This window comes from Carassius gibelio, chromosome B19 (assembly GCF_023724105.1).
Source record: "Carassius gibelio isolate Cgi1373 ecotype wild population from Czech Republic chromosome B19, carGib1.2-hapl.c, whole genome shotgun sequence".
In the NCBI taxonomy this organism is placed as follows: Eukaryota; Metazoa; Chordata; class Actinopteri; order Cypriniformes; family Cyprinidae; genus Carassius; species Carassius gibelio.
Window position 1 is genome coordinate 20,877,093 of NC_068414.1, and position 22,916 is coordinate 20,900,008.

The following is a 22,916-nucleotide window of genomic DNA, read 5'->3' on the forward strand; positions in this document are numbered from 1 at the left end:
GTCCCTCCATGTTTACTTTCATAAGGTTATACTAACTGTCACTTGGAAAATTTATGTGGTGCTCCACAGTAGCGTGCGTGAGCGTTTTTGTGTTTTGTTTATTTGTCAAGCTGAGCCCAATGCTTTCGCTGCTGATTCGAGTAATTCATTTAATCCATGAATAAGAAAGTGTGATGTTGTTCCGCACTGCTGGATGGAAATTAGAAAGCATTTGAAAGAGAAAATTGTGTGGGGGGCCAAGTCGTACCTAATTACTGGCAACTGCCTGCCCCTGAGACAGTAATACTGTATAATCAAAAAGCTTTTGCTCGCACTGAAGAACTCAGCTATTCCTTCAATTTCATTTATTGTTTGTGCGGGATATTTTAACAACCCTTTTGTTGGAATGAATATGACACGTCTGCTTCTGATGGAAAAACATTGACATGGACCTTGAAAGCCACTCTCTCTCATCTCAAAGAGTTCTCCATATTGGGGAATCAATAAGGTCAAATGAAAGCAAAAGAAAACCTGACTCCTTTGTCTTTCTCACTCTCTTTCTCTCTGTCGCTCATCCTTTTCCAGGCAGTGCTCTGAGTGCGACCAGGCCAGCAGTGATGAGGCTGACATTGCCATGGAGACGCTACCTGATGGAACCAAAAGGTCCAGGAGGCAGATCAAGGGACCAATCAAATTCATCCCTCAAGAAATGAGCCCAGAACCCAAGAAGCCTCAAGTGAGAGGGACTGTGAGTATGAGCATATCATGAGCTCACTGATGACGAACGTGTGTTAAAAAGCCTATACTTGAAATTGGGCTTCTAAAACCCACCAGCTGCGTTTCACAGATTTCCACTAAAGATAAAGATGGATTTCTTGAGAGAGACCCACACATCTCTTGAAAAATGGGAATTACTTGTCCACTAGTCTGTTTTAAGCTTCGTCTAGCTCGCTCTGATTGGTGCTTTAACTCTAGCTGTTGTCTTAGGTCAAGCATTCATTTGCTGACTTGAAATTGATTCTTTGCTCCTCACGTAAAATAGATAATTGACCTGTTCTTTAGTCTCTTGAGCTTCCACGGAGGTTATCGGTGAAGGTCACAACAACTAGCTTTGTTGATTACTTTAAAATCGACAACCTAAACAGTATATCATCTTTAATTGTTTTATAAAACCACCTTGAAACTGATGCAGCCATAATTAAGCCATCAGTAAAAACCCCACTGGATTTCAGTTTTATTAGAACATTAGCATTTAGAATTGTTTCCGAAACTTAATGAGCTGCCTTTCTGCCTACTCCGTACAAAAGCAGCTGCTATAGAAGATAGCTCAACCTCCCAAATAACTGATTTGGACGCTCTATGACACAAATAGCGCCACATCTTGCTTTTGACATTAGCATGTTGCAAAACTTAACAGCATAATATTAAAGACTATGTATGAGTACCAAGATGGTTCACTCAATGGGAGAAAGCATTACTCACATTTTGGCAGAATTATTCCTTCATAAATAAAAGAGCCAGCTTCCAATAGACCTTTTTCACGTTTCTGGATTTTTAGCAGCGGAAGTCGTCATAGTTCATAATTCGAGAGCAGTGAATGGGAGAGTACCACACATATAGTTTTTTGCATTCCCAATTGCTCAAATAGCAAAAGTAAAAACTCCATTATAGTGTTTTCACGACTTTCAATCAGAGTAACAAATTGAAAGAGACTGATATTGTCTGATATAAATGTAAAAAAGAGGATTTAAGATGCTTATGACCATTGAAAAGCATCATCACAATCCTGTGAAAAGGGTCCATTGGTAAAATCATTGAAGATGCTATTGGAAGTTCCTGGTTTCCATAGAAATATTGTGTTTTTTAGATGCACTCTGGGCTGCCCATGTGCTTTGGATATACCAACGTGAAATATACACCTTTTAAATGATATTTGAGGTTAAAAATAACAACATTTATTGGACAGTTTGTCATATTTGTAAAAATGTAAGTTTGGCAAGCAGTGTTTTCAGTATTTCTCCATTCATTTTAGAGAGAAGTTGGTCTTGCATGCCTTGCATCACACTAGTAAGCATAAAAAAACAAATATTAATATTGGACAAAATCCATTTTTATTTGCAGCTAGTGGTTTTATTGATACTTTTCATTATTAAATATAATTTGTAATATTTAGGAACACTTCATAGTGTCACTGATTTAAGGCAGTTAAGTTTTGTACAGCCTTATAGTCTGTGTGAACTGGAAGACGCTTCCGACTTTATTTCAGTATGGTGACGCGTTTCGAACTGAAATGGAATATTGAGTAGAGGGTGGGGTTTTATTTTTGCACTCCTTTCATCTTTCACTTGCAGCAAAATAACGGCTGGAGGGGCCCAAGCCATCAAACTGACATCATCAAAGGAGGAATGCCATTCCAGAGAGGAAGCAAATGATCAGATTATGATTAAAGATTACCAACACAATTTTTTTTTTTTTTTCAGAGGATTAATTTGCATGATTAATTGCTCACTTTAAGACTAACAATGTGCACCAACAAAATACATTTTTGATTTCATGCTAACTTTAAGATGTGGTTACATTTACTTTTGTTTGGCAAATGTTCTCAGCAATGTTCTGCAAGATGTAAATAGATTTACCCACATTGCCCCATTTTGCAACAGGTTCAAGTTGGTTTCACATATTCATAGCATTGTCCAAAAGAAAACTGCTGTTGAGCTGTGCTTCATACCACGCTACACAATAATAGACAATTGACTTTTTTGCCAAGTGTGTGTGTACTATTGTTCACTTACCTTAAAATGCTGCCTTAATAGGCAGTTTACTGTAACAGAGTGTATATTCAGTCGTCTGTTGAATGATCAAATGTGTGCACCAATACCTCTAGCTGTAAAGGCAGAGCGCCACATTGAAGTGTGTGTGTGCGTGCGTGTGTTTTTTCAGACTTGAGATATGGCTTGTCTTTCAGGCTCTCCATGGCTTTCACTTATCACTGTCCAGCATTCTCTGATCCTGCGATAGCGCTCCTGCAGCCTGGCTCCCTTAAGAAAGACAAAAGATATCCATCGGAGAAACGACATGCTCTCCAGCCCTTCTTCATTTTGTCTTTTTCAACCTTTTGTTTTAAAGCTTAGTCAATAAACCTTTCCTGCCAGTTTTTTAAATCGAATTCGAAAGTAAAGCACAATTTCAGATGGCTCCTGCTGCACTGCAGCCACTTGGCTTGGCTGACGGCTGTCAAAATAGCTCACACACAGGTTAAAGGAATGACTTCTGGACGATATTTTTTGTTTGCTGTATTTATGTGTGAGTGTGGGCTTGCATATGCCAGGCAGAGTTAATGTGTTTTCCCTTTAGTCTCTGAGATGCGTGCGCAGAAGTGAGGCGAAGGCTTCAGTGGAGAGCAGCTGGATTAAAAGACTTTTATTTTTCCAAACTCCACCAGAGAAAGATGCTTTATTGCAGAATTTATCTTAACTTCCATTCCAGAGTGTGGCAGCAGCTGAAGGAACCCTGCTTTGCATTTTTAATGCCCTTAACCAGCCGGTGTGGCAGTGGCAAGCCCTTGTAAAGCTGTGTTCTGATTTATCACGGCCAGCTAATCGACCCCCCGCCATCCCTCCATTCAGGACTCAGTGGTTTTGGCTTCACTAATGTGCCGCGCTGAAAACCGGCTCTTCTGCACACCTGAAATGGCTCTCATGACTGGCACACACTGAGATTTTGTCCGGACTCTGGTGGACTTTATTCATAATTTTCGCGAATAAAGGCATTGGAAGTCTTGCTATAATTAGTGGAGTTTGCAAAAGCAAGGGTCATTTTGGTCATACTTTGATTTTTCAATTATAAAACTTTGGCTCCTATTGGCAATACATACATGAATGATACATCAAGTTTTGCAGTCTGTAGAAGAGATTACTGGTGTAAATTTTTTGTTTGTGGCCTTGGTAGACAATAAAATATTGTAGGTGGTAAAATCCCATATACTTACTGTAATGGAGAGCTATTAGGGATCTTCAGATAAGGCCCATTATTTAGCCACCTAGCAACCATCCATAACACCCTAACAACCACAAAGCAATACCCTGACACACACCAGCAAAACAAAGTATTTTATTTTTAATGGTCCGGGCACATCTGAAATAATTCAATAGTTTTGCAAACTTTCTCACAAACAGTTTTTCTGATAAAACACCTTTTAATAATAAATAACATATTAAAAAATATTTAATACAAAAATGTTGAATCTTTATTCATACATTTTGTAATTTATATATTTTTTTCTTTCGCCTCTGTGCCCTTTAGACCAAATATTCCTATAGTTGTTCTATAGTTGTTATTGATTTAGTTTTTTACTTTGTAGCAAACTTTTTTCTGATTGAACACCTTTTTGATTATTTTACATATTTGTTCTGGATTTTAAGCCATTAGTCTTCTTTGAATTACCACAGTAGGCTACTCTTTGTTACGGTCCGTTCGTATGCACCAATAGTTTTTCCAATCTTGTGGAAATTGATTCAGTGTTTTTAAAGATGCAGCATTGCAAGGTCTTTAATTAAAAAGTAGAGTTTTTTCGCAGAGTCGTCTTGTCTGTCCTCCAAGTGTAGAGTGTTGTTTACGTCAGCCCTTCACCACATTTACAGTACTTTACAATTACATAGAGGATCTCGGCACAGAGGACCACTGATCTAAGCCTTTAATAGATTACCTTAATCGAGTCTGCCGTAATGAAGGAATAATGAAATAAATGTGTGCCTTTGTTTGGTGCCACCATCGAGGGAGAAGTGGCAGAGGCATTTAAGTGCCAATTGGCATTGTGGAAGCAGTTAGCATTTATAATGATAAGTGTTCCATCTGCTGTGTGGTGGCAAGCCAAAGGCGACAGATGGAATTGTTTTCACAATCTGTTTAAATATGTTGTCGTTTTTTCTTCCCTTTTTAAAAAGCCCCAGCTTGGCACACTCATGCGCCTGTTCTCATTAAGGTGGAGACGTTTGATTTGACTCGTGCGATGCTGCTGTTGTTTTTCTTGTGTTTATCAGCTACTGATGGAGATGAAGCGTTGATCCGCCGATGGTAGACAAGAAAAACAGCACAAAAAGTGTCTCTAAGTGAACAGGAGAATGCTCTGTGGAGGACGTTTGGATACTCAATCTTGGTTCATGGCACACACAAAAATCAAATTTAACAGCCAGAGTTGACCCAATTGCGAAATGGCCTTATATCTGGATAGAGAGGGGCAGCGATTGAGGCTGTGGTCTGGGCTCTAAACAAAGGGATTGAATCCCTATATGGCACACAAGGGGGAGCAGGACTGAATGAGAGATTTGGATTAGAGAAGAGCACCACTGTTTGACATCTGTAGCAGCTACTTTGAGCCACAAGTCAACAGCTGCTCTGCGTGAGCTGTTTACTCGTGGAGAGTGTTAAACTTTGTTCTGTTCAGCTTACTGCCACATTGCTTGAACAGTATCACATTACACTCTTAACTGAGCAGCTTTTCAAATCTCATTTTATATATATATATATATATATCAGGGTTTCCCCTACCATTATATAAAGGGGGGCCCCCTTGACAAGTGACAAGTTTTTTTTTGTTTTTTGTGTGTGTGTGTGTGTTCAGCATGGTAGGCTGCATTTGTATTTGTGACGGACTGTGGGTTGAGAACCACTGGTCTAGGGCATAAGCTGCTGGCTTGCTTCTGGCAAGGCTTAATTTTCTCATCTAAAATAGATATGATGCCGACTTTAAAGGGTTAATTCACCCGAAAATGAAAGTTATGTCGTTTGAAACGTTTTGCGTCTCCAGTATGCATTAATCCACAAATGATTTCAGCTGTTAACTTTTTTTTTTTTCGAGTTAAAACAAACCAATATCCCGGAGTAATTCATTTACTCAAACAGTACACTGACTGAACTGCTGTGAAGAGAGAACTGAAGATGAACACCGAGCCGAGCCAGATAATGAATAAAAGACAGTGGTCGACTGATATATCGGCCGATAGCAGCATAGACTGTGCTTTCACACAGGAGTCTGCTCCTGATCCATGGCAGTTTACCACAAACACAACATTTATCCATTATTTTGATTTTAAATCCAAACCTTGTTACTTAAAATGCTTTTTCAACATTGTAATTCTTTTTTTTACACAGTACAGTAATACAATCTTTCATCAATTATTCAGTGCTTTTTACTTTTGCATTTAATTTTAGATTTATATATTAAGTTGCTTAAGCAAAACATTTAATCTACTTTTCTTACGTTATCCCAAACATTCTAAATTAAAACTTACCATTGACAGAAACAGTCAGCTCTACTGCCTTTTCTTTTGCATTTACATCTTTATTACAAGCTATCTTGCGGTTCATAAAGACCTTTAATTAAGAACTTATTTAATTAAGAAATTATTGCCTTGTTTATCTAAAAGTGCTCTTTAACAGTGTGAACACTTTAATCCGTAAACATGAGTGCGGAAAAAAACACACACCACATAAGCACTGCAAACGGAGTAACATGAACCTGGCATTATTATGTGTGTGCGCCTCGAGTGTGAATGAGCGCACAGTCTTCAGGAAAGCGTGCTAGCGTTGAATGGTTTAAATACTGGCAAGAATTAAAACGAAAAAATGCAATTTATAAACTTTAGTTGACGATGCGACACTGCCTCGATAGTGCAAGTGACAATTCCTTTGTCGACTGTGCAGCGTGCAGCTTGCTTATAGTGCAGACGCAATGGGATTTGAAGCCATTTGCATTTTGAGAGAGAAACAGAACGCATGGTAATACATTCATGCTGTTTACGAAATTATGTCTCACAGAAACAAATAACTTTATCAATTACTTTATTTAATTATTTATTGAGGAAATATGAATTGTACCTCACCTAAAGCATTCTAATTATTTCATCCGCGCCGGACAGAGAATGAGATGGTGCCACTGCATGTCATGCCAAACCTCTCACGGCAGGCGTGTCATCAGCTTGAGATAGGTTTTATGAGATCTGCCTTTTTAGAAACCACCGATCAATTATCCCAAAGGGATTATCAGCCGATTGTGATCGGTAGCCGATCAATCGGAGCACCCCCACATATAAGGCTACCTTTTTTTTTTCACATCACAAAAGATGCATTCACTTGTCCATTTAATAAATTGTGTAAACTTTTTCACTCTTTTTACAAACGTGATTATTCCATGCAACTTGTTCCATATCCGAGGTTTCCTAAGGCATACAGTAGGGTTTGCAGTGAAACAAATTGATTTATTATTAAGCGAAAATCTCCAGTCACTGCATTCGTGATTTTTACACTAGCGGTTCGCATCGGTGCGCCTAGGAAGAGCACACAAGAGAATCATTTTGAAACAAAGATTAGGTAAAATTATGACTTGAATCATGATACTTTATTTACTGAGGTGAATATCTCTGTTCTGAGACAGTCAGCCAGTATTATACAGCCTAGAATGCATATATATATATATATATATATATACACTCATTTCAACTTCAACACAAAATACTTCAGAGAGAACTTAATATTTGCACGTGTTCTGCGTGCAGAACCGTTCCACCCCTGCCTGAGACCAGTGTTACATATTGTAAAAATGGGCGTAATAAGCATCGTTTAAGGTCAGTTAATCCATTCTGAACATGAACATTCTGAGGTGATGTTACGTTAACAATGACTAGGTATTTTTTTCTTCACCTTTTGCACTTCAGGACTTACTACAGGAAGTAATTTTTCATTAGTTCTCCTTTTTTGTGGATTGTTTCTAAATGGGATTTTAGGTGAGAATCCATTTAAAATAAGAAAGTAAATACTTGATTCAACAAGAATTATTGACGTCGCTATAATTTAATTCCCATGTCGGTTTTAATAATCTTAAATACAGTAATCTGACATTAGAACACTTGCATTGGTCTTTTGAAGTCCGGCGTTCTGTATTATGACCAAATCTCATTTTCCCTTTGAGCAGAGAACCAGAGGCCAGAAGAGGAAAAGAACGTCCATCTGCGAGGAGGAGAAGATCGAGGTGAGCGTTCCCTTCCTCACCCCGCACTCCTTTAAGACTCTTTCTCCCTCATCTACCTCTAATATTTAGAGAGTGTGATGAAGGAAGACAGCTTGTGTATGTTTACACAGCAATCTCAGCCCTCTCCACTCACTAGCTTCATTCAAACACACACGGCGGTCGCCTTTAATAGCTTGCGTTTCCATAGGAACCTTCACCGCGGGAGCGCAGACAGAGGCAGTCGACTCTACAGAAAAAGCCCAAAGCCGATGACACGCGGACCGAGTGCACCACCTGCAAGGGCCCCGGCGACAATGAAAACCTAGTGAGGTGGGTAAAGCCTGTGCGACGCACGTCTCTGAAGCATCTGTGCATGTGAGAGTGTGTTTAATCTGGGTGGGGTGGGGGGAGGGGTGTTATATTCGCCTCATGATTAAAGTTCAGGCTTCGTTATAAGGACTGTGTGAGTGGGAGGCAGCGCTGGCTCCACAGGGCCTTCTCTATTTGGCTGCCACATGTATTTGCTCACTTGGTTTGGCAGTAATGAGCTGTCTGATTTACTGTCGCCATTTGGCCTCCGGTAAGAGGTTGCAGTTCCTTCGAACAGGATGATTTTAATGTAAGCGTCAGATCCAGATCTATTATCCTGTCTTTTTCCATCCTTTAACACCTCCCCGTCATGCTTTTAACCGTGTTATGTTTCTGCTAAAATAAAAAAAGCATGACTTTTAATTGAGACTGACATAAAAGAAGTGCCAAACAGTCACCACTCCCGCCGCATCACGATCTGACAAAAAGCTGTTTTTGGGTAATCGGAAAATGGCTTGTCAGGTTACAAGTACTTCGAATGCTTTTAGGAGATATGCAGTGTTTTGCGGCTAGTTCGGGGTTTGCCGCCGTTCGGCCTCGGCTGTGGTGTGAGGTGTGTTGCCCTGACTCTTTCTGTCTTTGCATTGAACAGGTTGTGAGAGCCGGGCACCACCTCCTCCCCTAGAAAAGGACAGATGAGAGAGAGACAGGGAGAGAGAGAGAGAGGGAAATTAACTCGTTTGAAGAGCGGCGTTGGGGTCGGGGAGGAGCCACCTTCGACCGTCCCTTCTGCCCAAATCCATGGACCTAATCATGGTTAAACGACGGTCCGGCGAAAATATTCTGAAAGACTATCGTATATGGACTAACGTAAAATTGGTTCAGTTTGCACTGGGAGGGGGCGATCGACCCTCATTGGACACTTTAAATGGACTTTATATGGACAGAATACTCAGTTAGCCAGTTTGGAGGCACATAGCGTCGTTCTTTGTGGAATACATGAACAGTAACGCTGTTTCTGGGCCTTTTGCTCTATGGATTAAGCCAGATTCTGGGCCGTTTCACCATCTTTGCAAGCGATTTGCTGTCATCTGGCCTTCTTTGGGCCTCCTGGACTTTCCTTTTCTCTCTCACTTTTACATTGGCTTTAAAACAGCGCACACTTCACTCGATCAGCTGTGTTAATTGAGTCCAAGGTGCTTCTGAAAGCTAATTGTGTCCTCTGTCTTGCTTTTATTATGAATGCTTTTAATGCTTTTGTTTCGTGACTCTGCTCTTTTTTTGCCTGTGATGTTTGGATTGTATGGTTAAAAGTGGTTAGACGATAGAATCAGTCAAATCTGTGTTTGAATCTTTTTACTAGTTGTGGTAGCATAATATAGCTCAAAATGATAATATTCATACTTAAACTTATAGTTCTTTCCTTAGTATCATATCAGTGATAGCCTGAATCTCACAAGAACATATCTAGGTATATTTCACCATTGAAATTCACCACATGATACTCATACATTTCCTATCCCGAAGTAAAGCCGGTTCTATAATTAGAAGTAAATCTCTATCACCTGCTTTCAAATGGAGTGGCATTTACTACACAGAGCCATAGTTCACTGACAAAGCTACGCAATATCGCGTTCATTATTGCCGATTATCGCCTGCCTGTAGCTTGTAAGTGACAAGATTCACAGGATAATCAAATTTGACTGACAGGTGACACGGGGGTCTAACTTCCCACTTTGACGGTATCCTGTGACTTCTGCCTTTATGCCATTGGGGACAGCCACATGCTTTCTCAAACTGCTTACTCGCAACAATTCCCTTCCCTGGGATTTACACAGCTTTCCCTCTCTGGATGACTTTAGCTGCCCTTTAACCTCTCACCCCACTGTATCTCTAGCCGCAGCTTTATCTCTCTCTTCTACAGCTGTCTTGCCTAGCTCACAGCATACTGTGTGTGTAAGTGTTTGTTGGGGCACATACTGCATCTGCTTTGTCGAGATAATGCTGCAAGATGGAGCCTTTTAGATTACAGGTCGCCTGTTAAGTCATGTGATGTCAGTTTAGCGAAGTATTGAGTTCTTTCTGGCTTGAGCTGTGCTGGGTTTATTTTTTTTTGTACCTCAAATGTTTTGGATTTGAAAAGTTTATTTGTACTTGAATTATTTTTCTTCATATATTTATTTGATGTAAATATCTGACATGGTAATGTATTTCTTAGATATTCCCCATAATTAATGTGTTAATGTGACTTAAACTGAGATTATGGCAATGCATCCATGAGTATTTGTGTCCTGTGTATATGCAGTGATTTTGTTACCGTGCGTCATTTCGCGCAAGTGTGGTCTTGGGACAGAGGCATTGCGTCATGCAAGCCTTAATAAACTTTTGACTTTTTCGCCTCATTGCCATCATGATGAATGAGTCTCAGTCGGTCCGGCTAATAGATTGTGCAGGTTGGCTTTTGTTTATCACTAGAGATGTGTCTGGTTTTGCTGGTCCACTCTGCAGCTTATTCTGACCAGAACTGCCTAGACAGAAAACTAATGTTTAAAGTCAGCATTAAAAATAAAAAAAATAGATTTTTTGGCTTCATGTAGCCTTGTAATTTTAATCAAAAATATTAATTTCCCCTTCCCTTTGCATTAATATCTCTTCTCTGATGACATATGAGGGCTGGGCAATAATCCTTCCCATCCAGCAGTGATCCATGTAATCCCCGTTGAACAAAATCAACCCTACATTTTTTTTTCTCATTTCACTTGGATATCATCATAATAGTAATAGGAGAAAAAAAATGACCTCGATTTCCATTTTTCATTGCATGCCAGCTTTGACAATGACAAGTAAACTGATCAGTCAGAACTTGTTTTATTTTCTTTGTCATTTAGGGATGGGTTTAAGCTGGTAAATGTGACTTTTTTTTTTAATTTAATTTAATTTAATTTAATTTTTTCCATTCAGTAAATTTTCCTGTTTTTTCTAATTAGTATTGGAAGCACAGATTTCACAGTTCACTGTTATAATTTGTGTTTTCAGCTACTTCAGTTCCTTGATTACATTGAATTATTATTATTATTTGGTTTACTATTTACTAGTGGTCATATTTGGCATTTTTCCAATATTAAGTTTTTCTGTTTGGCCAATGTCCTCGAGGCGGGATTTTTATTTTGACGTTCTCCCTCTTGTTTACTATCGTTGTTAACAGTTCTGTCTAATACAGACAGAAGTCTGTCTAATAATCCGATAGAACGCTTAAACAAAGGAATTCATGTATATAAAAAATATTATAACGATTGATTGTATATTATTAGTAATATAAAGACAAACATTATAATACTTTCTTGTTTGCCGTCAGCATTAAACAAATACACATTTATATAATTTAAACAAATTGTTGAATGACTAATGAACATTCATTTTCACAAACCTTGCAAACTTAGTTGAATCCAGCTGTTTCAAATTATGCTGCGCTTTATGCATTTACCCACTGTTTCTCTGTGTGCTTTATGTAAAATGAGTGTTACCCTGGTTTTATTTGAAAAATATGATTCCCAGTGCACACAAACTTCCCATAATACTGAGTCCCCTGTTGGTTACTGTGTTTACTTCATTTTTTTATTCTATTTGTATTAAATATACAGTATTGTTCAAAATAATAGCAGTACAATGTGACTAACCAGAATAATCAAGGTTTTTAGTATATTTTTTATTGCTACGTGGCAAACAAGTTACCAGTAGGTTCAGTAGATTGTCAGAAAACAAACAAGACCCAGCATTCATGATATGCACGCTCTTAAGGCTGTGCAATTGGGCAATTAGTTGAAAGGGGTGTGTTCAAAAAAATAGCAGTGTCTACCTTTGACTGTACAAACTCAAAACTATTTTGTACAAACATTTTTTTTTTTCTGGGATTTAGCAATCCTGTGAATCACTAAACTAATATTTAGTTGTACGACCACAGTTTTTTAAAACTGCTTGACATCTGTGTGGCATGGAGTCACCCAACTTGTGGCACCTCTCAGCTGTTATTCCACTCCATGATTCTTTAACAACATTCCACAATTCATTCACATTTCTTGGTTTTGCTTCAGAAACAGCATTTTTGATATCACCCCACAAGTTCTCAATTGGATTAAGGTCTGGAGATTGGTCTGGCCACTCCATAACATTAATTTTGTTGGTTTGGAACCAAGACTTTGCCCGTTTACTAGTGTGTTTTGGGTCATTGTCTTGTTGAAACAACCATTTCAAGGGCATGTCCTCTTCAGCATAGGGCAACATGACCTCTTCAAGTATTTTAACATATGCAAACTGATCCATGATCCCTGGTATGCGATAAATAGGCCCAACACCATAGTAGGAGAAACATGCCCATATCATGATGCTTGCACCTCCATGCTTCACTGTCTTCACTGTGTACTGTGGCTTGAATTCAGAGTTTGGGGGTCGTCTCACAAACTGCCTGTGGCCCTTGGACCCAAAAAGAACAATTTTACTCTCATCAGTCCACAAAATGTTCCTCCATTTCTCTTTAGGCCAGTTGATGTGTTCTTTGGCAAATTGTAACCTCTTCTGCACATGCCTTTTTTTTAACAGAGGGACTTTGCGGGGGATTCTTGAAAATAGATTAGCTTCACCCAGACGTCTTCTAACTGTCACAGTACTTACAGGTAACTCCAGACTGTCTTTGATCATCCTGGAGGTGATCATTGGCTGAGCCTTTGCCATTCTGGTTATTCTTCTATCCATTTTGATGGTTGTCTTCCGTTTTCTTCCACGTCTCTCTGGTTTTGCTCTCCATTTTAAGGCATTGGAGATCATTTTAGCTGAACAGCCTATCATTTTTTGCACCTCTTTATAGGTTTTCCCCTCTCTAATCAACTTTTTAATCAAAGTACGCTGTTCTTCTGAACAATGTCTTGAACGACCCATTTTCCTCAGCTTTCAAATGCATGTTCAACAAGTGTTGGCTTCATCCTTAAATAGGGGCCACCTGATTCACACCTGTTTCTTCACAAAATTGATGACCTCAGTGATTGAATGCCACACTGCTATTTTTTTGAACACACCCCTTTCAACTAATTCAACTAATTGCCCAATTGCACAGCCTTAAGAGCGTGCATATCATGAATGCTGGGTCTCATTTGTTTTCTGAGAATCTACTGAACCTACTGGTAACTTGTTTGCCACGTAGCAATAAAAAAATATACGAAAAACCTTGATTATTCTGGTTAGTCACATTGTACTGCTATTATTTTGAACAATACTGTATATATCTATGTGTGAAAAATAATTTCTCATCTAAAGTTTAAGTATTTTTATTTGACACCTTCATTTTTTAATCCATTGTCAAATTCTTACAAATTTCTTAAATATGAATTACAATCAGTAAAAAATGATATCGGCTTTATATCGGCCCCCTGCTTTCCAAGATATCGGCATCGGCTGTCAAAACAACAATATCAGTCGATCACTACTTTTTACACATTTATGTATTTAGCAGACGGTTTTGTCCGACTCGACTTACAATTTTGATACACTTTTTTTACATTAGAAAAGCTAAATTAGGAAAAAAAATTTAGCAGAAAAGAAATGCAGAGAAGCACATCTTAAAATGTTCTATTTACTTTAAATTGTGATGCACCAGCTTTATATTGGCCATTCTGCCCTTTAAGATATTGTATCAGCCTTCAAAAACCCTTTTTGGTCAGCCACCAATTAAAACTGTCAATTTCAGTCAGCTTCTGCCATTTTTGTGTGCAATACGCATACAAGGACAGTCAGTGAACAGACTTTGAGTGGTCCATAGCCTTGATCGTAAATGAAAAAGAGCCCCGGCAGACATAAGGTGGCTGTAACACATCTCAGTTAGTGTAATACTCTCTCTCTTGCGGTTTTCTCCTGATGTTTTTCCTTCTCTGTATTGCCGTTTTCCCATTTAGCACATCTCATCTGCTCACACTTGCGCACTCTTCCTGTCTCTCTCCCTCTATTCCACCCGCCATCTCTCTCTTCCCCGTGCCAAGCCAGCTCTACAAAGAGTGAGAGGAAGGGAGAGAGTGGAGAGGCTTTCATGGGGAAATCTAGTTAGCGGCATAACAAAAAGCTTAGTGTGTCTGCTAGTAAGCGAATAGCATTTGTGCTTATACAACAGTGGCGGCGGTGGCGGGAACAAGCTGCTTCTCTGTGGCCCCGGCCCACCTAAGCTCTGAGCCTCTTTTTGTGGACCGGAAAGATAGAATCAGTTTGGCATGACCAAAACCTGAGCACCCCAATTTCTCATACTCAGTCCAGTGGTCTGGTACGACGGGTCCAGCGGGATGAACGGTTCTGGTCTGAACCCGGGAAGCAGAAAAACAGGGGAGGAAGATATTCTGGAAGAGCAGTAACCTTTCCGATGATGAGCGCCTTTCCTATTACAGACCTGACACGGGATTCAGGGAGATGATTTAATGGCGGCATTTTGTTTTTGCTGACTTCACCTCTTTTTTTTTTTTTTTGCACTCCCAACCACTATTAAAACAGAAAACCCATGCGGCAGGGCTGCAGAGTGTGGGAAGAGTGGCCAAGCAGCTAAAATCTATTACGCTACAGCTTCTACAGTATCTTTTATCCTAGCCAGTTCACTGCAGCGTATATGTGCACCGTTGGTCTTCAGGATCGCGTGCCTCCTCCCTTTGTGCATTTGCTAGATGACTTGCGCTGCCCAGAGGTGCCTAACTAATTAGCAAAAGCATGGTAGAAGCCGGTGAACTGCTTGCTGCCAAAGCAGACTGCCTGGAATTGATCCAGAGTTGAGCTGCCTTAGGACGCTGGGGTAAAAACAGCCAAACTTCCCTTCCAAATCCACAATCAATGCCATTTAAATGCTTTATAGGAATATTGTGAGTTTAATATACTGCCAAATACTATAATATAGAACAGACTCTGCTATTATTCAGATTTATTTGTTTATTCATTATTTTCATTGAAATTCAGACTATTTTTTCCAAATCTATTAATTTTCTAAATCAATAGTTTCATACAAAATACTATAATGTAGAACAGAATCTGCTATTATTCTAATCAATTCATTAATGTATTTGTTTTCAGTTTTGTTCATGAAATTAATAGTTTTTTTTTACATTAATATGTCTACATATTTTAGTAAAATGTGTCGTTTTATTCATATGTATATATTTATTTTAAATGGTTTAAATTAATATTCTGTATTTATTACAAGTTAAGGTTAATCAAGATTTGTTACCAAAAGAAAAAAGAAAGTTGATTTGACCCCTTAGCCCTTAAAAAGGTTAAAGGTAAGGCCTATTTGAAGTACTTAAAATGGATGTAAATAGGGCCAATCTTTTTTTTTTTTTTGGATGATTTAAAATCAGAAAAGTGAATATCGCAATTCCATAAAAGCACTTACATGAATTCTTGTGTTAAAATGTTTATATTTTTTAAGCTATAAAACAGTTTTGTCTTTTTTGCACTCTAAAATCATGTGTATTGTTTACATCTTTATGAATATACTCATGAAACTGGACGTATTTTAATGTTTACAAGTTGTCTCTTTACACATCCATTGCAAGTGCCTCACTGTATCCTGGATTTTGAAGAAGAAGAGACAAATGGAAATGATTTTTTATGGTAATCAACATCATACCACATATCCTGTTGAGCTTAACTTGCATCGAACCTGTAATGTTTCTTTTAACCTTAACCAACATTATTCAAACAACCAAACTGACCCTCTATCATCTGTTAGAGGCAATATGTGCAAAAGTTGACACATCATGGCCCCCTGCTGTCTACTCAGAGAAACACACTGAGTCCCTCAGGTGGCTGGTGCTGCTTGGAGTTAGCATCCTCGATGGCCATCCTGTCTTTGAGTACCAGACTAAATGAATGAGTGAGCCGTGTGGTAATGAGATAATAAAGAGGAGTTACTTTGTCAGTGCATCGGCCGGCCACTGCGGCTTCAGACATAAGCCCATTCATTGCCTCTCTTCCTTGTAAAACAAAGGCCTCTTAATACTACCATTCCCACCTCAACAGTAAATCAAAAAGGAGGAGGCTCACAAAGGCTGATAATCTGCTCCCTCAATAGAAGGGATTCACAAAAAGCCACGGGGGCACTTTGTCACGGCCGGCAGTCAATGGCCGGGCGTCTGGTGCCATATTGATCCCTGTCACGTGGTGGCTCCCCAAGTAATTGTGCTGGACCCAAGTGATAAATTTGCTGCGAGTGTACCATCCATATGGGTGAGAGCAGCGGGCCCAAGAACTAAAGAGTTGCAGTGCAAGTCTTGTTTATAACACTTTGGATCCGAGTAAATCCAAGAAATAGCCAATTTATCGCTCTATCAAAATTATAATACGCAATCTTCTGGTCCGTACACAGACAAGACAAAGTAACCGTTCAGACATCGCTATTGTTCAAGAGATTTGCGTTTCTGCCACCCAAGCGTTTTTGCGGGGTCACTGTGGAAATTGCTCTCGCTCGCAGGAAGATAATCCACAAAAGGGCCAGTCAAAATTACCATGCAGATTAATCCCTTAACATAAAACCTTTAATTACAATGTTCAAACATTTAGGAAGTAATCCTGTCTTTATTTTGGTATTAAAGGGGTGTTTTAGCTGTAGCTTATCAGGAGTAGTGCAACGATTCTTGTTTGTTGCCTTTTGTTGTTGTTTTTTTCTTTCAACTAGTTGTAGATGTCCTCAAATGACATTCAGTGTTTCCCATACATTGAGTTATTTGTGGTGGCAAGAACTGACCAAGCTCATTTTCATTTTATCTTGCATGTAAGGTCTGATAAAGTATTTGCGAGCTGACTCAGCTGAGCGAAGCTTTGTGTACAGTGTTACCAGGGAAACATCGGTTTCCCGCATCTTAGCACCTCCTGCTGGCAGAGAATGAACCTGCATATATATAAGGTCTGATAAAGCATATATATATATATATATATATACACGCTGCCACAAATACAGGTCTTATTTTTTTTTTTTTTTGGTAACTTTCTTATATTCTAGATTCATTGCACACAAACTGAAATATTTCAAGAATTCTTTTTTTTTTATTATTGTTATTTTTTTATTCTGATGGTTACAACATACAACTTAGGAAAATTACAAATTCTGTATCTCAAAAAAAATTTAATATTCTATTTTAAGCTTGATTAGTTTGATTAATTTTGAGTATAAATACTGGGTGCTTCCGGGGCTAGTTTAGAACATCCAACCACAATTATGGGAAAGACTACTGACTTGGCAATGGTCTAGAAGACAATCATCCACACCCTCCACAAGGAGTTTAAGCCACAGAAGGTCACTGCTGAAAGGGCTGGCTGTTCACAGAGTGCTGTATCAAAATATATTCATAGAAAGTTGACTGAAGGAAAAATTGTGGTAGTAAAAGGTGCACAAGCAACAGGGATGACCACAGCCTTGGAAAGATTGTCAGGAAAGCTGATTGAAGAACTTGGGAGAGCTTCACAAGGAGTCGACTGAAGTTGAGTCAGCGCATCAAGAGTCACCATGCACAGACGTCTTCAGGAAAAGTACTACAGCTGTCACATTCCTAGAACTAAGCCACTCCTGGACCAGAGAAAAAAACAAAAAAAAAAACACATGAAGCATTTCACCTGGGGTAAAGAGAAAAAGAACTGGACTGTTGCTCAGTGGTCCAAAGTCCTCTTTTCAGATGAAAGTAAATTTAGCACTTCATTTGGGAATCAAGGTCTGGAGGAAGACAGGAGAGGTACAGAATCCAAACTCCAGTGTGAAGTTTCCGAAGTCAGTGATAATTTGGGGTGCCGTGACTGCTGGTGTTGCTCCATTGTGTTTTATCAAGTCCAAAGTCAGTGCAGCCATTTTTGATTTTCCTAAACTGTAAGTCATAACCATCAGAATAAAAAAAAAAAAACTCTTGAAATGTTTCAGTTTGCTTGCAATGAATCTAGAATATAAGAAAGTTTGCTTTTTTGAATTAAATTACAACAAATAAAGACCTTTTCCCTGATATTCTAGTTTTTCGAGATGCACCTGTACGCTTCATACTTGTGAACAAACCCCTAAGATGTGCATCCAGCATCATCTGGACATGATATCTAAAATCATGCCGCTTGTTACGGAGGCTGTGCTATTACTTTTTCTATGCAATCAGACTTCAAACTTTTCCCTAGAGAATGTTGAAATTTGCAAATAAAAAAAAAAAAAAAAAAAAAGAAGCCCTAGAGACTGATGGAATGACCTGAGCAATATCTAGGGACCAGAAAATCAGACTCAAGGGGTGGGCTCTTTTAGGTTGTTGCTTTGTTGTTTTTAATTCTAATAAAAAAAAAAAAAAATACAATATACACTTCAGTTCAATTATTTAAAAAAAAAATTAAACACATATCTTATGCTCGCGTAAGAGCTGCATTTATTTGATAATAAAAACAGTAAAACTAATATTGTGAAATATTGCTAAAATAACACTTTAGTTTGATTACATTTATATATACCGTATATAATTTAATCCTGATCCCTCACATGAGGGATCTCTCAGAAATCATACTTTACAATCACTTTTGATCAGTTTAATGCATTCTTGCTAGGGCTGAATGATTTAATTTCATTTGTGAAATGATAAAAACATGATTGTTCAACCGCAGAGGCTGCGATTACACTTGGTCATGTGAGAATAAAGAGGTGTGTTCGACTTGAAGAGTACGGCGAGAGAAAGCACAAGACGATGTCTGCTCTCATAACTCTCGCGATACTTTGATGACATGCACCGATCATTCTAAGCAGCACTGCTTCAAGTCAAAAACATCGAAACAGTCTTCAGAGGAATATATAAGAATAAATAATAAATAAGAATATATATATATATATATATATATATATATATATATATATAATTTATTATTTATTCTCATTTATTTACTAAAGTTAACGGAAGGTAGTTTTTAAAAAGTGCAGTCCACATGTTAATGTATGTTTATTACAGTGACTTTGAATTGCCTAAACTAGTGTGGTAAAGCAACAGATTTGTTTTTGTAGTTCTGCAATCTACATTAGTTAGTGTGATTTGTTACTGACTTCCATATTAATGTTTACACCAGGCTTATTTGTCAGTGCTTTATGTTGCCATAATTATTACATGCTTGCAAGGTTGGAATTCAACAAATCAGTCAATATACTACTGTGTAATGTAGTTGTATAATAAAAATGTAATACATTTAATGTATCAACTAATTTCATCGTAACATATAGGCCTGGCCTACAGAAAAGAACATTTGTTTATTTTGTGTTGTGTTGGTCATGCTAAACAATGATTTATAGCTTGTCTTTGTTGAATAATACATATTAATAACATAAAGAGCTTTAAAAATAATTGTATATTAAATTGCAATCTCGATATTGGTAAAAAAAAAAAAAGCAAATAAAAAAAAATTGCAATAGCTTATTTTCCAAAATCATTCAGCCCTTATTCTTGCTGAATAAATGTGTTAATTTACTTAAATGAATACATAACAATGTAGTTTAGGCACTATTTCTTGCTATTTACTAGATGCTTATTAGCATGTGTATTATTATTATATTGGCTGTTTATTAGTACTCATAAAGCACATATTCTGCATTACCATATTCAACATTCCTTATTCCCACCCAATACTTGCATTTAACAACTAACTATTAATAAGCAGCAAATTAGGAGTTCAGTGAGGCAAAAGTTCTAGTTAATGCTTATAGCCATAATTGGACATTAAAAAAAGACCAATAAAGAAATAAAAAAATATTCTTACTGATGCCAATTTTTTTAATGGTTATATATTTTATATATTGCCTAAAATATATATATATATATTGTTTTTAAAAAGCCACAATGGCTTCCAGTGAAACCTGTTTCATTTACTTAAGTCCCTTTAACTTCTACACATTTGTGTCAGTTTTTTTGTTTATTTTCTCAAATAATAAATAGCAACAGCTATTCTGTTTTAGACTTGGTATATGTCTATTTTATCCTGCTTTTATTCCATCTTTTGCTGAATGTCTGTAGTCCAGGACTGACCGATTTATTCTGATCCTCTCAAACAAGGCCACATTATCATTTAATGAAAACTGATATAAATCTCCAGAGTGATTTTTCTGTTGTGCCCCTTTGCAGCCTCTTCTCGAAATTTCCAATCTGGCCTAAATGTTCCAAGAATTTTTCTAATGTTGGCGATTGTCCGTGTCTCTTCTAAATGCAAGATGATTGCAGTAATAACGATCCGTAAAAGTGCAGCCAGGAGCCAATTTAACTTAAATACATCCTCTTTGCTTTATCCAGGGAGATTTAGGATCGTACATTACGCTATTAAAACACGCTTTGATTAAACGGAGTTGTCATGCGTTATCTCTCCAATCAGCGGCCTGTTCAGATGAAGGCCCCTGCCCTGAACCCAGCTGACCGGATCAGCCTTTAAAAGGAGCGTCGGGCCGAAATAGAGTTGTAAGTGGTTGGATGAGAAGAGATCAAGCAACAGAGCCATCGGGCTTTCACCCTGCACCCAGAAACCAGTGAGACGACGGGGGGAGGAAGGGATTCTGAGCGTGCCAGGGGGTCTCTAAGAACTCCTTTTAGAGATTAAACAGTAGATGAAAGAGGATAGGCATCGCTAGCCGAGAGCAACATGTGTCACAGACAAAAGCAATCAATCGTGTTTTCCCCTCACCTCACATCCCAATAAGATTACATCAATCAATAGACTCTCTTATGAGTGATTGGATTCTGTCCCAGATCGGAGGAGAGAGTTGGAAGGGTGGAGAGATACAAGCAGCTCAATTTTACCAATGATTAAAGCGGACCCAAATTGCTTTGATAACATCAAGGACTTTGTGACGGGGTCCAGAAGGGCAGTTGTGGGAACGAGGATGATGCGTCACCTCACGGCACAAAAACTTCTCACATAGCTAATGGAGTGGTGCTTTGTTATTAGTAGAGTTGTTCCGATTCCGATACTAGTATCGGAAATATCTCCGATACCACAACAAATTCTGGCATCGGCATCGGCGAGTACATGAACCCATATACCGATCCGATACCATTTTCTTAAAAAAGACCTAGTTATGACCGCAAGCTTTGCCTAACCGCTGCACGGTTCTTCTTCGCTGCTCAAAATGCATTGAAAACACAGGAAGTTGTGCTGTGTTGCCACAAGCAACCCCTGTTTAGAGCAGCGAAGAAGAAATGAAAACGCGTTAGCAGCCCTTATCTATATATGACTGGATCACTCATCACATTCTAAACTGCCAAAACACAGTGAAGCCGCTACTATATTATAGATCAGTGGTTAGCAGTATGTCTCTGTAGTACCGGTAGTTACAGACTCTCGAGTATATTCAGTACCGGCAGCTGCGTTCAGTCGCTTCCGTGTAAGTCAAAGCGCAGGGCTCCAGACAGTAGCCGAATATATACTAGTGTCTGTGAATATTAAACTGCAAAATACTATTTAAATATTACTCCCGCAAAATCTACATCTCTGTGGGTGACTGGCACAGATGCGCGAGAGCTCGCTGTTTTGTAGTCTCTGCTGTGTGTCATGAGGACACGAACGCATAAACCGTCACTTCATGAGAATTTACCGTTTCATTTGAGAATACTGTCATATCATAAACACAGACACTCAAAGATCTTCATGGCAGCCCATTAAAATAAATGTTTGGTTTACATGAGTAAATTGACAATATATAAAGCTACTGTTGTAGCCTACAGTAATAATAATACGTCTCTATAATAATAATAATTATGCCTAGATGGTTGCTTGTTTTTTACTTGTTTTGTTGTAAAGAGATTATCTGATTAATAGATCTTTTTTGTTGCAGTTTTTTTATACAGTTATATTGTAAAACTTAAATACCTTTTTTAGTTTGCGGTGTTAGATTTTTGGCTGCATTTGAAGTTCTTTTTTGCATAAGAAAATAAATAATACTGTCAAATTCATGTTAGATAATAAAAATACTGTAATAAATACAGTAGTTCACCATGTATTTGTTCATGTTTTATTGAGGGATCTGTCTGAAGCACACCATAAAAAAATTCTAGCAATTTACACAGGGCTAGTAGTATATACAGCTGTATATACAGATATACACCCAGGTATCGGATCAGTACTCGGTATCGGCCGATACCCTGAGCCCAGGTATCGGAATCGGTATCGGGAAGAGAAAAAGGGTATCGGAACATCTCTAGTTATTAGTAGAGAACAAGTCGTCTTTTTTTCTTTTTCTTAGAAGTACAATGTAGAGTTTGATCACTTCCCTACTGGAGAAGAATGATGCTGGATTTCTATTATGAGAGAATGTCAACTCAGTTCTTAGAAATCAGTGATTCTCAACGGGCTTTGCTGCAGGCTTTGTATATTGGACATCAAGTGGTAAACCAACACAGTACTGCTTTTGTTTGTTATATAAAGTAAGCAATAGCTTCTTTATAATCAGAAATTGAAATGTATTAATGTTACTATGAGCTGCATAGACCCGACAAATTGTAAAATTATAAACATGATGTTGAACTGGACATATAGTACACTACCGTTGAAAAGTTTGGGTCTGTGTATTTATTAAATATGTTTTTAGTTTAAAATGCAATTTAATATGATGGCAAAA

General features: G+C 38.2%; 1 protein-coding gene across 2 annotated transcripts in view; it reads left to right on the forward strand.

The window, feature by feature from the left end:
• LOC127979050 (PHD finger protein 14) overlaps window positions 1–22,916 on the forward strand; it is a 91,444-nt gene that overhangs the window by 41,187 nt on the left and 27,341 nt on the right. Inside the window, exons 14-17 of one of the 2 annotated variants that reach the window (XM_052584168.1) lie at window positions 565–727; window positions 7,949–8,005; window positions 8,193–8,314; window positions 8,946–10,695. In XM_052584168.1, coding sequence (XP_052440128.1) covers window positions 565–727; window positions 7,949–8,005; window positions 8,193–8,314; window positions 8,946–8,952 — 349 coding nt within the window. In that variant the 3' untranslated portion in view covers window positions 8,953–10,695. Of the gene's footprint in view, window positions 1–564; window positions 728–7,948; window positions 8,006–8,192; window positions 8,315–8,945; window positions 10,696–22,916 lie in introns of those variants that run through there. The other variant, XM_052584167.1, reaches the window with a different exon arrangement.